Source organism: Cetorhinus maximus, chromosome 25 (assembly GCF_964194155.1).
Source record: "Cetorhinus maximus chromosome 25, sCetMax3.hap1.1, whole genome shotgun sequence".
Lineage (NCBI taxonomy): Eukaryota > Metazoa > Chordata > Chondrichthyes > Lamniformes > Cetorhinidae > Cetorhinus > Cetorhinus maximus.
The window spans coordinates 33,417,318-33,435,119 of record NC_135903.1 but is presented as its reverse complement, the minus strand read 5'-3'; the positions used below and the strand labels follow the sequence as shown (position 1 = coordinate 33,435,119).

Genomic DNA, 17,802 nt, shown 5'->3' with positions numbered 1-17,802 from the left:
TCAGTAAAGGCAGCTGGTAATTTCAATGGTGATTTGCCACTGTAATTACACACGTGTGAACACTGGCCTGACTCCAGTGCCACCCCATTGAAGATCAAACTGCCAGATTCAGGGGCGGGACTTGGAATTTTTGTCCCATTTTTAGGATTTTCCACGGAAAAATCTGGGAAAATCCATGCCCTAATCCCAGTAATGGTGACCACGAAAATACTGCATTGTCGTAAAAACCTATCTGCTTTACTAATGTCTTTTACGAAAGGAAATCTGCCTACATGTGATTCCAGAGCCTCAGAAACATGGTTGACTTTTAATTGCCCTCTGAAATGGCCGAGCAAGCCATTCAGTTGCACCAAACTGACACAGAAATGTCGAAAAAGAATCAAACTGGATGGACCACCAGGCATCAACCTAGGCCTCTGGATCAACAATGCACACCATTTCATGCAAAGTCCTCCTAACTAACATCTGGGGACTAGTGCCAAAATTGGGAGAGTTGCCCCACAGACTAGTCAAACAACAGCCTGACATAGTGTTATGACCCCCGTAGAGACTGATAACTTTCAAAAAGATATTTGCATTTCCAATGACTTGAAGGATCACATGACAAGATTTCAAATTTTAAAACTTTGACTGTAACAAACACTTCATTCTCAAGGAACCAGTCCTAAATTATTCTCCTAGAGCTTGCTTCCTTTTTCCTTTTCCAGCCAGGTAATTTATAACCCCTGAACTGACTTTCACGGTTGAGGATTACCAAGAGATTTCTCCCTCTAGCCAAAGCTAGGCAAATCATCCAGCCTCATTTAAATCTTCACAAACTTGGCCTCTTCAATCCAAATGGCTTCCTCTATCTGTCTGCTCTCTCTCAGATTCTTGCTGAATGACCTATTTCTGTCAAGTTCAATGACATCTTAGAAAATTCTGTAAGCCAACACTTCAATAGTTTCCTGTGGACAGTTCCCCTCTCAAAGCCCATCTCCATGATAATGTGAATCACATGGGCCTTGGATCCAGGTAGAAATACTAATGATCTATCCTCTAGAGCCCCTAATGTTTTATCATGGAATTAATTGAGCAGTTTAAAGTATAACCATTGTAAAACCTAACGTTCCTAACACCTCCCTATCATACTTGGAGATTACAAGTCTATCTGGTCATTGTTTACAGGTGTGAACATATTGTACCTCCTTCTTCCCTGTAAATTAATCTGTGCCTCATTGTTGTCAAGCAGGATTTGCAGCAAGTCACACCACCCTCTGCATGACTCCATTTTACCTTAAATTGAACAGGCAGCCCCAAAACTTGATAAGCTTATTTTTTTTTTTTATTTGTAACCATAATCATAATCAACAAATCATAACTTATAGCCGATGTCCCAGAAACCTCCATCACCATCCCAAGGTATGTCCTGTCTCACTGACAGGGCAGACCCACCAGAATGGCGGCACAGTGATACACAGTTGGGAGTGAGTTGCCCAGGGAGACCTCAACATTGTGGTGGAGTGAGTAAATATTTAAGGTGGTGGATCAATCAAGCAGCCTGCTTTGTCCTGGATGGTTTTGAGTCTCTTGAGTGTTGTTGGAGCTGTACTCATCCAGGCAAGTGGAGAGTATTTCATCACTTGTGCCTTGTAGATGGTGTAAAGGTTATGGGGTAGGGGGAGTCAGGAGGTGAGTCAATCACTACAGAATACCCAGTCTCTGACCTTCCTCTGTAGCCATTGTATTTATTTATCTATGCTGGTCCAGATAAGTTTCTGGTCAGTGGTGACTCCCCGCACCTCCAGAATGTTGATGGTGGAGGATTCGACAATGGTAATGAATGTCAAGGGGAGGTGGTTAGATTCTCTCTTGTTAGAAATGGCCATTGCCTGGCACTTGTGTGGCATGAAAGCTACTTACCGCTCATCAGCCCAAGACAAAATGCTGTCCAGGTCTTGCTGCATGAATCACAAACTGCTTCATTATCTGAGATGCTGCAAATGGAACTGAACACTGCGCAATCTCACTCCAGGATTTGAGCACAGAAACCAAAGCTGATATTACAATGCAGAAATGAGGGTGTGCTGCACTGTTGGAGGTGCTGTCTTTCAGATGAGATGTTAAACCCTACCCTCTCAGGTGGTCATAAAAGATCCCATGGCATTTTTGCAATGAAGAGCAGTGGAGCTATCCCCTGTGTCAGGGAAATGTTTGTCCTAAATCAACATAAAAACACAGATTATCTGGTCATTACAGTATCACATTGCAGTTTGTGAGAGCTTGCTGTGTGCAAATTGGCTGCCATATTTCCTATATTATAACAGTGACTAGACTTCAAAAGTATTTGGTTGGCTGTGAAGTTAAGGTGCAGATCATCTATAATCCAACTAACTGACATAATGGGCTTGAGTGACAGAATGGCCTACCCACTTTATTATGTTCAGTTTGGTTGCTGCGCAATTGTGGAGAGGGCTCACCTGATGCCCCGGTGCATTAAGTTCCATGTCTAGAATTGCTCCACATCTTTTCTGGCACTTACAGCCTTGCATTAAATGGAGATTATATTGACAACAATGAATTATCGATCCACCTGCATGAAGATATAAATATTGTGCAGTCACTCTAAGAAGACACTGGAGTTATGCAAATAACAAAAATGATTCTTTATATTCTGCAGAGCTGGAAGAGGCACAGCAGAGTTGCCCTCCCTGGTGGTACAAATTTGCCAACAAATTTCTAATCTGGGATTGCTGTGAGCTGTGGATAAAGTTCAAAGGAATCCTGAAGTTTATTGTGATGGACCCATTTGTGGATCTGGGAATCACTATTTGCATTGTGCTGAATACTCTCTTTATGGCGATGGAGCACTACCCCATGACTACTACTTTTGAAAATATGCTCTCTGTTGGGAATCTGGTAGGTATTTATGCTTCTCTCCTCACAACATTTAAGCGTAGAGTAATCACGGTGCAGAAGGAGGCCATTTGGCCCATCAATTCCATGCTGGCTGTTGGTTCAATTTTTCCAATTGTTGAACCGAAGGAATGTGAGTGCTGAAAAATTTTAATGTATTCTGGGGCACAACTGTGTGAAGCTAGCTGGACCATTAGACCTTTTACCATCCATCATTTCATGAGTTTGTATTTGTTTACACAAATTGCGTCTCATGAGGCCAGGGACAGGTACGAGGGAACATTCATTTAGCTGGCTCATTAGGATAGTAGGATAGCAGCAGCAAGATGTGAGCCTCATTCGCAGGACCAGAGGCAACCTGGTGGGTTGGGGGGGGGACTGAAAGATGGGCTGCTTCGACGCCAAGGATCTCAGCAGGCGGGAAGGGGTGGTGGAGGGCTAGCTGGGCATGGAGGAGGGGTAGCAATCAGGAGGGAGGGACAAGTGGGCTTCTGGCAGCACGGCATGGTTTTAATGTGGAGCTGGGAGATGCAGTCCTCCAAAAAATAAAGTTTTAATTTCACCGTCAGTGGAGCTGCTGAAGACTTCTAAGTGGGACAGGACCAGTTGACTAATTCATCGATGGGTTTCCTTCAAAAAGCGATAGGTGCCTCATTTAAATTTGTAAGGGGCCAAACGTCTGTTTTAGGTATCCACCAGGAATGCTAAAAATGTTCTTAATGAACTGAGCAGTAGGGCCAACACCTTTGCAGATTGGACACTGGCTAATGTTCACCGCTAAATTGGTGCACTTTGCGGCATCTTTGGCCCAATAAATGCATGCAGTGCATACAAAGTTTTAGCACATTCTGTGGGGTGTTTGGTTCTGCAGGACGTTAGGTTCTGTAAGTTATCTTTAAGCAGGTAATTCACTCAACTGATACCTGGGATGGGGGCAGTGGGAACGGTTTTCTTTCGAGGGAAGGTTGGACAGGTTGGGCCTGTACCCATTGGAGTTCAAAAGAATGGGAGGTGATCTTATTGAAATATATAAGATCCTGAGGGGACTTGGCAGGGTGGATGCTGAAAGGATGTTTCCCCTTGTGGGAGTGACTAGAACTAGGGGACACAGTTTAAAAATAAGGGGTGTCCCATTTAAGATGGGGATGAGGAGAAATTTTTTCCCTCAAAGGGTCGTGAGTCTGTGGACTTCTCTTCTCCGAAGAGTGGTGAAGGCAGGGTTATCCAATATTTTTTAAGGCTGAATTAAATAGATGCTTAATTGACAAGGGAGTCAAAGGCCATTGAGGAAGGAAAGTGGAGTTGAGGCCACAATCAGATCAACCATGATCTTATTGAGTGGCAGAGCAGGCTTGAGGGGCCGAATGGCCTACTCCTGCTCCTAATTTGTATGTTTGCATGTACGTGATAGAGACTGAAGTACTCTTTTCTTCCTGACAGGTATTCACAGGGATTTTCACAGCTGAAATGGTGTTCAAACTGATTGCTCTGGATCCCTATTACTACTTTCAAGTGGGTTGGAACATATTTGACAGCATCATTGTGACTCTCAGCTTGGTCGAGCTAGGACTGGCCAATGTGCAAGGATTGTCAGTGCTCCGTTCATTCAGATTGGTTTGTATCAGAAGTTCTGCCTGTGCAAAATGTAACTGAGCTAAAGCAACAGATGGAGTGCAGTAAAACCTGTGCAATATCTGATAGATCACCAGAAAACTCCACTTGTTATAATTTATGCAAATGCGGTCTGACTCTGTTATTCTTTCTGGAGGTTAAAACACGTTTAACTTAATGCATGAGCATAAATGCTCCCGATGAGGAGTTTCATGTAGTGGGAGCACCTATCAAGAATTAGGGCAGTACATGTAAAAATGAAACTTTAACCTGAATCATACTGGTAGACAATGGAGTGAGCTGCAAAGCAAGTGTGCATACTTCTGCGCCTGGTATTCTGGTTACTATCCCCAAGAGGCAAAGCTCTGAAGCTAAAATGCAGAATCAACCTGATGGGGTCAACAATATGCCCTGAACGGTGCCACTGGTCAGCCTATTTTCATCATTTGCTGGTGTTGCATAGGTCTCCTACCCTGCATTAAGAACACAAGGGCTATGCTATAAGGTGCCAGCACCTAGTGAAAGATATTAGCTCAATGTTGTAGAGGCTGGGTCGTTAAGTATATTCAAGGCTGAGATAGACAGATTTTAAATCAGTAAGGGAATCAAGGGTTATGGGGAAAAGGCAGGAAAGTGGAGTTGAGGATTATGTTGTGTGCGAGACATCTACATGGTGAGGGTGGTATATGGGCCACATTCTCCCAGGTGATGCCTGACAAGGGAGCCAAAGCCAGGGCTGATGGGCAAGACAAAGGATAAGAGTGCTCAGGTTTAGTTTTAAATTTGAATGACAGCCTCCTCGGCACCCAATTAAAACTAGTCCTCAGTCTCTTGGGTGCGCTCAGGCCTTTTCAGCACCTTATTAGTAATGCAGCAGGGGAACTTCATGCTGAAGTAAGCCAGACTGAAAACTATGATTACGTTACCATCAGGAGCCCTCATTTTAATTAAGTTAACAGTAGTGAGCCCTCAGCACATTTGGGTACAGACAGCAAAGCATTGCATCATCAGTGCTAGACACATCAGACATGGAAATGACAGCTGGCCTCCATATCCAATAAACACAGCTTTGGGATTCGACTCTGAGTCCAAGAAGGCGATGTTTCTCTTCTTTCTCTGTTGTTTGGGCCTCAAAGTATATTAGCCAATCTGAAATCAATTTTCATGAATCTAGAGCGAGTCAAAAAAGCCTAAATTAAGAAATAATTTGTTTCATGTTGAATTGTAGGAATTGCACAAAAGATTTCACAGAAAAATCAGCAAAGGTTTCTTCATTCTGGTTCCAACACTTCATCTTAAGTACACTCTTAGTTGCTCTCGGTAAATCGGTTATTGCTATAACAAGAGTACAAAGTGGGACTATATCTGCTCTTCTTTCCTATTTCCAGCTGAGAGTTTTCAAACTTGCAAAATCTTGGCCAACTCTGAACATGCTGATTAAGATCATTGGTAACTCAGTGGGTGCATTAGGGAATCTGACGCTGGTCCTAGCCATTATCGTCTTCATCTTTGCTGTGGTCGGAATGCAGCTCTTTGGCAAGAATTACAAGCAGTGCGTCTGTAAGATTTCCGAAGACTGCACCCTTCCGCGCTGGCACATGAACGACTTCTTCCACTCGTTCCTCATCGTGTTTCGCATCCTTTGCGGAGAATGGATTGAGACAATGTGGGATTGCATGGAGGTAGCAGGGCAGCCCATGTGCCTCGTGGTTTTCATGATGGTCATGGTGATTGGTAACCTGGTGGTAAGTCCTTCACTCTTCCTGATCTTTGCTTTAGTCGGATGGATCATTTAAACTAGCTTTCGATGATGCATGTTCGGTTAATAAGAATTCCTTGCAGTTGACTTTGGGTGTATTTAAGACCGAGATAGATAGGTTCCTGATTGGTAAGGGTTATGAGGAGAAGGCAGGAGAATGGGGTTGAGAAACTTATCAGCCATGATTGAATGGCGGAGTAGACTCAATGGACCGAATGGCCTAATTTCTGCTCCTATGTCTTATGGTCTTATGGGTGCAACATAGCAGCCTCTCACCATATAACAACCTCTAAAAATAAATATCCCTTGGTGTATCAAATGTTTTCTCCGTCTTCCAAAGATACTGTTATCTTCCTATTTTGGCCTAATTGATTTTTGTTGACCTGATGGAACGAAGTTGAAGCTATAAAGTGCTAACACTAATAACGCTGTGTGTGACTCAATTAGTGTCAAGCCAGCTTCCAAAAAGCTCAATGGAATTATGGTTTTCCCTAGACGGGATGTGTAGCCTATATTGCAAAATAAAATCAAGCAGACTCCTGTGTCAATCACCGGTGAAAGTAGAGATCAAAGGGGATACGCAGGAATGTACTGGACCAGGAATTCCCATGTAGCCCATCTGGTCAGTCCAAGTGTCAAGGAACTATCATATCCCATGATAGCTCTTACATCCTTCTTTCAGCTTTTTTCTCCAGGTACTTAACATAAGAACATAGGAACAGGAGGAGGCTATTCAACCCTTTGAGCCTGTTCCAACATTCAATGAGATCATGGCTTATCACTTCCCTAATGAGGAGGGTAGCATAATGCTTATGTAACCGGACTAATAAATCAGAGGTTCGGACTAATGATTCTGGAAATGTGAGTTCAAAGACCACCATAGCAGCTGGAGAATTTAAATTTCATTTAATAAATCTGGACTAAAAAGCTAGTCTCAATAATGATGATGTTGTACAAACCCTCCTGGTTCACTAATGTCCTTACCTGGTCTGGCCTACACGTGACTCTAGACCCACAGCAATATTGTTGACCTCTTACTGCCCTCTAGCTGAAATAGCCGAGTAAGTCACTCAATTGTACCAATGCACTGCAGAAATGTTGACTAAGGATAAAACCAAAAGGACGGCCCAGCATCAACTACCAGAGAGAACAAAGGCACACCCTGTCCAGTTGACACTGCAAGGTCATCCTCACTAACATCTGGGGAATTGTGCCACAGTTGGGAGAGCTGTCCCACAGACCAGTCAAACAACAGCCTGACATACTCACCAAAGCATACCTTATAGTCAACGTCTCTGATTCCTCCATTACCATCCCTGGGGATGTTTTTTTTTGTTCCTGGGATGTGAGCGTAGCTGGCAAGGCCAGCATTTGTTGCCCATTCTTAATAGTCCTGGAGAAGGTAATGGTGAGCCACCTTCTTGAACCGCTGCAGTAATTGTGGTGTAGGTCCACCCACCATGCCCACCACTGGCAGTGAGTTCCAGGATTTTGACCCAGTGATGGTGAAGGAACGGCGATACAGTTCCAGTGGCGTGTGTAGAGTAAAGGGTTAACCCTAATAAGAGCATACTGAGCATGTGCAAAAGAAGCTAAGTCACATTGACATCACCCACTGAGAGAGGTTGTCTAAACAGCAACTCAGAGGGCAGCTCTAACTATGTTAGTCATATCTGTAAATAGTTAGCCTGTAAAGAAATGTTTTTTGAACATTGCCATTGCCTCCAGTGAGATTTCTTCTAGAATAAAAGGCTAACAAATCCCGAGACAAATCTATCATGACAAATAATGGCAGCAACTACACCCACAGCAGAATGGTGGAAGACGATGAGAAAAGCCTCAAGTGAATCCCAGCAACGGTGCAGCTCAGCGTGTAAAGGACTTTGAGTCCAACCCAATGGCCACACTGGAGACCACCAAATAATGACTGCAGCCCAGCGACTGGCAAGGCAGGCAGCGCAGGTAAAAGTAACTTCGAATCTGGGTGAGCAATGGCTAGTCTTTTCCTCCTATCAGAATCTTCTCAAAATATTGAGGGCCCCAAACAGGCTGATCACTGGCAAAATTGGCAAAAACAAGTTACCTGATACCACAACGCCTCAAGCCTCGCAACTAAAGAGATCAAAGATCGAGTTAGCACTTTGTTATTTGCCATTGGGAGCATGGCCGATAACGTGTTCCCCAGACAGAGGGTGAACAAAGAGACAGGATGTCATCAGAATTTTTGACTCATACTTCGGTCTTTGTTAAAATATGGTTATTAAGAGGGCAAAGGTTAACTGGCACAGTCAAAAACAAGGTGAAGGCATTGACCCAATCGTCAATGATTTGTACCGCCTAGCTGCAAACTGTGAGTATGGAACACGGAAAGAAGACCTGATCAGAGATGGACTAGTCGGTGGAAATTTAGATGAGAATCCCTCTGACTCTTTACAATCTCAGGAAGATTTAGATTTAAGCAAAGCTGTACAGCTCACCAGGCAGGCCGAAGAGTGGAGGCAGAATAAGGCTTTTGTCCAAGATGTGAGGGAAATTTCCCAAGAACAGCCCGATGAAGCCGTTCAATTTGTGGGCCGTAAAACTGAAAGTATAGCAAGGCAGCAACCAGGATAACGCCCTGAAAAGGCGGCAACCGCCATATTCCAATGTCCTCGTTGTGGTGGGAAGAAGGTCCACAGGTGGGAAAAATGCCTCACCCGAATTGTATAGTGCCACGGGTGCAGCAAGTTAGGCTATTTTAAAGTGGTCTGCCATTCCAGGACGTCTGTATTTACCAGACAGAAGGAGAAATCTATTAAAAGAACCTCCATTCAAGAACCTCCAGACCTTGACAACTGGGGAAGCACTTTCCTCGGAGAAATAAAGGAAAATGAAAACCAGTTTTGGAGTGCTGACATTGACGGAGATGGGCACCTGACCGAATTCAACCAGGAGCAGGACCAGGGGTCTTAGTGTTATCTGGCAGGGTTTCATGACTGAATAACACTGCAACTGTCCTATACTCAACTCCAAGGTCTCGAGGAAACAAGTTAAATGTTCAAGGCCAGCTAGAGATGCCACTAAAATATAAAGATAGAATAATTCCTGAAATGTTGTATGTCATCAAGAATCAAACACACTCTCTGTTGAGCAGAAAAGCCTGCACGGCTCTAAACCTGCTTCTTAAGCGTTGGTGAGGTCAATGCAAAGACAGAAGAAAATTAATGCGTGCGAAAGATCACAGAAATCCCCCAGAGGCATAGAGCTGCCTCAGGGAGATTAAGTATATATTGACATTTTTGAAGAAAGAAACATAAAAATTATTTACACATGTTGCCTGTGTCACACGAGCTGGGACATGTTTATGAATTGTGCAAAAATTGCTTTTTTTATTTGATAAAACCTTCAGGAAACCTCATCCCGCCAGTGGATGAAGTTTCCTGAAAAACGCGAAGGCCGCTTGGGCTCTTCGCCTGCCCGTCAACCTTAAGGTTGATAATTACTTTAATTGGTTTTTTAATGGCCTTATCAGGCCTTTGACAGTTCGGCGGGCGCACAGTCGCCTCCGGTGCATGCCTGCTGAACGAAAGATGCACGGTGATGTCGGGACGCACGCCCGAGGTCACCGCGCTTCATTTTGCGCGTCGGCGTGTTGGGCCCACCCCTGCACACCGACGTCAAAATTCTGGCCATAGGAACATAGGAGCAGGAGTACGCCATTCGGCCCCTCGAGCCTGCTCTGCCATTGAACTAAATCGTGGCTGATCTTCCATCTCAACACCATCTTCCCGCACTATCCCATATCCCTTATTGGCACTGGTATCAAGAAATCTATCAACTTCTGCTTTGAACACACTCGATGACTGAGCCTCAACAGCCCTCTGAGGTAGAGAATTCCAAAGATTTACCACCCTCTGACTGAAGAAATTCCTCCTCCCTTCAGTCCTAGATGGCCTACCTCCTAGTCTGAGACTGTGTCCCCTGGTTCTGGACCCCCGCCCCCCCACCAACCAGGGGAATCACCCTTCCAGAGGGAGTATCCGATCGATATTTGGAGGAGTCGGAGCATACAACATGTTATCTTTTTGGGACTGGGGAGATGGGTTGCATAGAATCAAAGAATTTTACAGCACAGAAGGTGGCACTTTGCTCCTTTGCTGGCTCTTCAAAAGAGATAGTACCCACATAGTCCAGTTCCCTTGGCTGTCCCCGTAGACCTTTTTAGATATTCTTTTTTTTAAATATTATCCACTTTCCTTTTAAAGTTATTGTGGATTCTGCTTCCAATGCTGTTTCTGATTGGATACTACAAGTGTAAAATTGGTCTGTTCCAATACTATTGGCGGGCTCATGTTGAATCAGCAACCTGTTTTACACTCTACCTGATTTTCTTTTCCCTTGGCATCAATGTGCAGTTGCCAGTCCTATCAATACCCTCAAAGACAGATGTACCTGTGACAGATAAATTAAAAAGGGAAAGGTCAGGTAGGTTATTCTGGCTGTAAGCCTGGTCTAATAACTATATCCTTCAGAACTCAGCCAATTCAGTCGATGGTGATGTTACCAAGCCACTCTTGGTGATGGACGTTGAAGTTCCTTACCCTTGCAGCCATCAGAGCTCAGTTCTGTTCAGCATGGAGGAATACCAAATCATCACCTGAGGGACGGTGTTAATGGTGGAGGTTTACTTCCATACGTTTGAGCTGATGACGTGAGATGTCATGGGGTTTGGAGTCAATGTTGCAGCCTCCCAAAAACATTTCATCTCAACTATATGACTGTGTTTCCACCTCTGAATGGTCTGTTCTGCCAGTGAGCCAGGACATACCCACGGATGGTGATAGAGAACTCTGGGACATTAACTGTTAGGTACGATTCTGTCTGACTACATGATGGTGTTGCTTGACTGGTCTCTGAGAAGTTTTCCTAACTTTGGAACTTCTTCAGTCCATATGTTGGTAAGGAGGCCTTTGAAGGTTCAAATGGGCTGGCAATGCCTTTTGCCATGTCTTGATTCGATGCTTAGGTCAGAGCTGAGTGGTAGTTCTTGTATAAAAATATCCAATTTGTTTAAAGAAATCATTAGCACCAGGGCTGAGCCAATACATTCATTCAATGCTTGAAGGCTTACATTTGGCAACTAGGGACAAAAGGGATGCCAATGCCATTGACTGAATGAGAAGTACTGAATGATGTCATGATTGATACGAGCTGAGTGTGAATCAGAGCCTCTGCTGGCCTGGAGTGTTGGATGTCCTTTGGACTGAGGTACATTGCTTTGAAAATGATTCCTCCTTGCAGATTGGGGTCTTTTACAAATTATGTGGATGTGAGATAAATTAGGGAGCATTTTATACTGAAACTACTTGAATGGTGGAGTATGATTTGGGAACAGTATAATATGTAGTGCGTGAAAAAAAAATACTTTTAATAGAGTTTAGAGAAATAATTCTGAATTTTCAGCTTCTACAAACAGAGTTGATGTATCATTTATTGAGGCTTAACAGAGAAAACGTGAAGCCCAACATGCGGTGTTGTATTATAATCCGTAATTAGATTACGTGCAAAATATTCCATCTGTTGATCTTAGAAACATTTTGCCTCTCCCCTTCTCTCTTTTCACTCCTCCCCTAGCCTACACTCAGGTTCTGTATATGCTGCGCTCCCCAGCCTCTCTGTGCCTAGGCATTGGTGTCACAGCTGTTAACACTCATGGTGCAGGCCCATTCCCTGATAAGGGATGGCCTTGGAAAAGAAAGGCAGAAGGAGCAGGAGCACATCTCAAGGACAAATTAATTTCACTATCCATGTGATGCATTAAAATCCAGGTGTCCGCATACAGGAGGTGGTCTTGTGGCACAGTGGGTAGCGCCCCTGCCTCTAAGCCAGAATCTCCGGGCTCGAGTCCCACTCCAAGACTTGGTGGCCAGGGAAGGTGCATTCATAACGTGGCCAAACAGGTTGATTATCAACCTGTAAATCCTTCCATTACCCCTATGGCAGACAGTAAGAGCAGCATAATCTCCTGGTCAGCCGTGCTTGATACCCAAGTGGCACCCCTCAAGCTATGGCCTCTGGTGACAGGCTGACCAGCTTTTCCAGGAAAAACTAGCCATGGAAACAGACATAAGCATGCGCTTTGTCTGCCTCATGTGTGAAAAGACACGGGAAAGAGCGAAGGAAGGTCCACATAAAGCCCATAATAATTGTCTATAGGTGAATGTAGCAACTAATCATCTTCCATTTGTGGATTTCAGTCGGGTGGTACGACCTAAGTGAAATTCTGAGGTGAAAATGCGCTTCACAATGTCTGGGTATCTATGTAAACCACTAAAGTACTTCAACACAGTGTGAGAGAAAATTATTGTCAGTCAATCCTGTGTCACCAGGATACCTAAAGAACTATCAATTAGTTATATAGATGTAACCAGACCATTACCTACAATATCCAAAAGGCCCCTTTGATTGACCAACAGCCTCACTATTAGTGGCAGTACCTTCAGCTGCCTAGGCCCCAAGCTTTGGAATTCCTTCCCTAAACCCCACTGCCTCTCAAATTCCCTCTCCTCCCTTAAAACCCACCTGTTTAACCGGCTAATATGTCCTTCTTTGGGTTCGCAGGCATTCTGTGAAGCACCTTGCAATATTTTTCTACCTTTAAGGTTGTATATAAATGCAAGGTAGTTTTGATATATAACTATAGCAACTTCACATTACTGTACTTCAGTTATAACAAATTGGCAGCAAGCTTTTCTAAAGGAAAGTTATTTTCAGAAGTGCCTTAGAAATAGCATAGCCATAACATGGGAGTCAGTTCCCTCATTTTCTCACACAAAGAGCGGAATTTTACACCGGCCGGATTTTATGTCCCTGTCGATGTCAGTGGACTTTTGAATGGCTGGCCTCATTAAATGGCCCTGCCCCCACCACGACAGAGCTGTAAAATTCCACCCAAAGAAGCTGTTCTGGCCTCTCGTGCATCCCCAATGTTAATCGCTCCATCATTGATGGCTGTGACTTCAGTTGCCAAGGCCGGCAGCTCTGGGACACTCTTCCTCCACCTCTCCACTTCTCGACCTCACTTTCCTCCTTTAAGATATTCCTTACATCCCTTACCTCTTTGACCAAGTTTTGGCCATCTGGCTTAATGTCTCCTTATGGGGCTCGATGTCATGCTTTGTTTTATCATGCTCCTGTGAAGCGCTTTGGGACAATTTAATACTTTAAAGATGCTATATAAATATAGGTTGTTGTTGATGTCTAGTTGGGATTGCTGGCAAATGAAAAGGAGAAACAAAGTAAGTACTTACTGGAACATTACGTCGTGTAGATTTAGAGATTTATTACTGATTGCATATACAAGAGGCAAAGAATATTATCAAAATTTACTTGGATTAATATATTCATTCATTTTCATGTTTGGTATAATGTAATTTTAGCCTAATTATGAATTTCTTTTGTTACACTGTATGAAAATATCACAACATACAAATGCTTTGGAAGCTAAGTTATAGCTTGGAGGAATTAGGTAATAGACTGTGTTCACACATGGTTCTTTATGATTCTGGAGCCTGGATTCAGATCAAGTCAAAGGCACACTTTTGTGAGTATGAACTCATGTCCAATAGGAACTGGGGTGCGACTCCCCAGGTTGTGGTGGGTGAGCAAAGCAGGTGGCAGACAATCAGCCACCCCTTCTACACTCTGCCTGATCTTTCTTTCAATTGACTTCAGTCAGGTGGGTTGTATAATGGGCGGTTGATTTGCTATCACCCATATCCTGCCCCCATTGTAGTTGAAACTCATCCCTCAAATTCGAGTCATTCAGGACTCCTGATGGAAAGTGAAGACCCTCATCCCATTATCAACTATAAGAGTCCTGATCAGCCTCGGTTCAGATGATGTGAGCATCACTTTGCTTCCATGATATAATAAATACCCCTTAATTTGGTCACTAAATTGATAATCTCATTCAGAGGGACATGAAGGTAGCTGGTTTGGAAACTGAAAAGATAATCACATTGATGTATGGTGTGTTTTGTTAGAGCCAAGACATGTTTATCATGTTTATGAGGCTTCATAGATTGAGCATAACATCTTAAGTCAGGCTGAACCTGACTTAAGCACGCTCTGTGGTAATCCTGGAGGGATAGTTTTCTGACTTGTGTCTATCCTGGCAGGTGAGGCTCCTTGTCAGCATTACAAACTTGGAAAATTACCTGCAGGAAACGTTCCAGCACAAATAGGTTCACCTTAATAAGCACAAAATGCACCTTTAAAACAATAGGAGATGAATAGTAAATTGTGAGAAATATATTTTTATAAATGAATTAATATCCGAAAATAGTATCAGCCCAAGAGTTCAATTTAGTCAAAATCCAGCTAAGCTCCTTGAAACTCAAACCTTCCCTAACCCACTAGAAGTGCTAATTACTCTTCTAGTTCAGTGCCAGCGTGAAAATCTGTCTCTGTATCAGGTTCTGTTACTTTCTCGAGCCCCCACATACTCACTGGGAAAACGTTTAAAACTTTGTTTTCAAGCTTGAGCCAAGGAACACAATGATTTTTTTTTTTGGTCTCCCACATATCAGGCGTAATCAGGGAAGGGAGTGACAGTGCTTGACATGTTAATTCGGTTCTAATAATGACAAGGTACAGTGCCATATAGGCCACGGTTTAGGAATTTGTCCTTCATGTGCAGCTTGTTGTGTTAGAGATGCTTAAGTGTTCCAATTTAGTTCTGATGATGCATTTCACACTAAACAATGGATATAAAGGACATGACTGATACGAAGAGTAATGTTGTGATTCTTACTGAAAATCGGGTATCTTAAATGTGACAGCTACTTGTGACTGGTTTGACGCCGTGGCTAAACATAAATATTTACGGATATGATGCAAGTGATTTATTTACGGCTTGTGTCTGACTCACATAATATGAGCCAAAGAGCTGCATACTGTTGGGTCACGGTTAACATGGTCTCCAATTCACTTCAACTTCAGAAAAACAATGAATGTAAAGTAAATTGAAAACAAATTTCCTGCTGTTATATGGATTGTGGGCAAGAGGTTTGTTGGATTGTTAGTATAGGTTCTGTGCAATAGGTGACCGATGCATGGCAATTATTACCAAGGGTGAAGGAAACGCATGAGCCTACATCTCTGGTTCCATTTGGATTCCATAAGAGTCAGCAGGAATTTAATCACGCCCTTGGAATGTCATCTGCTCGGCAAGGTTCAAGAGAGGGTATTCTCTGGGGAATTGGCTTCTCTATCAATCGTTTTATTAGTACTTAACATTCCAGCAGAGGATAAATCGGAATATCTGCTGCTATTTAGTTTTCATATTACAATTGTTTTCGCACCATTCTGCATGTTTACTGTATTTAAAAACTTACGATATACTGTACATAATAATACACATTACTTTCATTTGCCAGTGTAACCTCAAATTGCTGCTTTAATATACTTGAAGTGCTTTATTTTTTAGAAAGTGTAGATATTTTATTTCTCAGTTGCACGATTCTGCTGGCAGGAGGTCTAGTCTATATAAACATATGAACTAGGAGCAGGAGTGGGCCACTCAACCCCTCAAGCCTGCTCCACCATTCAATAAGATCATGGTTGATCTGATTGTAACCTCAACCCCACATTCCTGTCTACGCCTGATAACCTTTCACCTCCTTGTTAATCAATAATCTATCTAGCTCTGCCTTAAAAATATTCAGACTCTGCTTCCACCACCATTTGAGGAAGACAGCTCCAAAGACTCACAAATCTCTGAGAGAAAAAATTTCTCCTCATCTCTGTCTTAAATGAGCGACCCCTTATTTTTAAACAGTGACCCCCCTGGTTCTAGATTCTCCCATAAGAGGAAACATCCTCCCCGCATCCGCCTTATCAAGACTCTTCAGGATCTTAAAGGTTTCAATCAAGTCACTTTTTACTCTGCTAAACTCCAGTGGATACAAGCCTAACCTGTCCAACCTCTCCTCACAAGACAACCTGCCCATTCCTGGTGTTAGTCTAGCAAACCTTCTCTGAACCGCTTTTAATGCATTTACATCTTGAGGAGTCTCAGGCCCTGCCGCAGCCAAGCTGCACACCCTCAGCTGCATCCCATGCAAAGCATTTATTGTCCATCCCTAATTGCCCTTGAAAACTGAGTGGCTTGCTAGGCCACTTCAGAGGGCAGTTAAGAGTCAACCACATTGCTGTGAGTCTGGAGTCACATTTAGGCCAGACCAGGTAAGGACAGCAGATTTCCCTCCTTAAAAGGCATTGGTGAACCAGATGGTTTTTTTTGCAATAATCAACAATGATTTCATAGTCATCACTAGACTTTTACTTCCAGATTTCTTTTTTAAATTTAAATTTCACCATCTGCCGTGGTGGGATTCGAAACCAGGTCCCAAGAGCATTATTTGTTCATGAGATGTAGGCATCGCTGGTTAGGCCAGCAGGTTTTCTGCATCCCTGATTACCATTGAAATGGTAATGGTGAATTGTCTTCTTAGACCACTAGAGTCCTTGTGTGGGTAGTCCCACAGTGCTCTTAGGGAGGGAGTTCCAGGATTTTGACCAATGATGATGAAGGAGCAGTGATATATTTTCCAGTCAGGGTGGTGTGTGACTTGGAGGGGAAGTTGGAGGGAATAGTATTCCCATATGCCTGCTACCCTTGCTCTTCTAGGTGATAGAGGCCACATGTTCGGAATGTCCTGTGGAAGGAGCCTTGGTGAGTTGCTGCTGTACATCTTGTAGATGGTGCACACTGCTGTCACTGTGTGTCAATGCTAGAGGATTGAATTTTTAAGGTGATGGATGGGGTGTCAATAAATGGGTTGCATTGGTATCTTGAGTTTGTCGGAGCTGGGGAGTGTTCCATCACATTCCTGGCTTTGTAAATGGTGTAAAGACATTGAGGTGTGAAGAGTTGTTACTCACCACAGAAATCCCAGCCTCTGACCTGCTCTTGTAGCCACAATAATTATGTGGCATGTCAGGTTATGTTTCTGGTGAGTGGTGACCACCACCCCTCCACACCAACCTCCCCCAACCCCCTGAAATGTTGGTGGTGGAGGATTCAGTCAGGCTGATGCTGTTGAATCTCAAGGGTAGGTGGTTCAATTTTCTCTCATTAGAGATGGTCATTGCCTGGCAGTTGTATGGCACAAATGTTATTTATTGCTTGTCAGCCCAAGCCTGAATGTTCCCCGGGTCTTGCTGTATGCTGGTACAGACCACTTCATTAGCTGAGGAGGCCAATCCCATTTTGGTGCCTGTACAGGGTAAGATTTGTTGGGTAGTGCTAGGACAGCATTGGGTGACATTATTCTTATAGAGCCTAGAGAAGCATTCATACTTCTTGGAATCGCACAGAAAAAAATTGTTTATTTACCTTTTTTCTGCCTGTCCTCTTCACCAGCCAGTTGAACATGCAGCAGTTGTCCCTCAATACTGCAGGTGTGCCATAAGAAAACAATTTGCATAGACAAATGAAGAACCCATCAATTAGGTAAAAGCCTGGTTCACCCAGAATTCGTGTTATGGTCAGG

At 43.4% G+C, this 17,802-nt stretch overlaps 1 protein-coding gene across 1 annotated transcript in view; it reads left to right on the top strand.

Moving 5' to 3' along the window:
- Positions 1-17,802, top strand: part of LOC144668038 (sodium channel protein type 4 subunit alpha-like) — a 91,573-nt gene that overhangs the window by 8,415 nt on the left and 65,356 nt on the right. Inside the window, exons 2-4 of the mRNA XM_078529769.1 lie at positions 2,660-2,898; positions 4,336-4,509; positions 5,895-6,251. Coding sequence (XP_078385895.1) covers positions 2,660-2,898; positions 4,336-4,509; positions 5,895-6,251 — 770 coding nt within the window. The remainder of the gene's footprint in view (positions 1-2,659; positions 2,899-4,335; positions 4,510-5,894; positions 6,252-17,802) is intronic.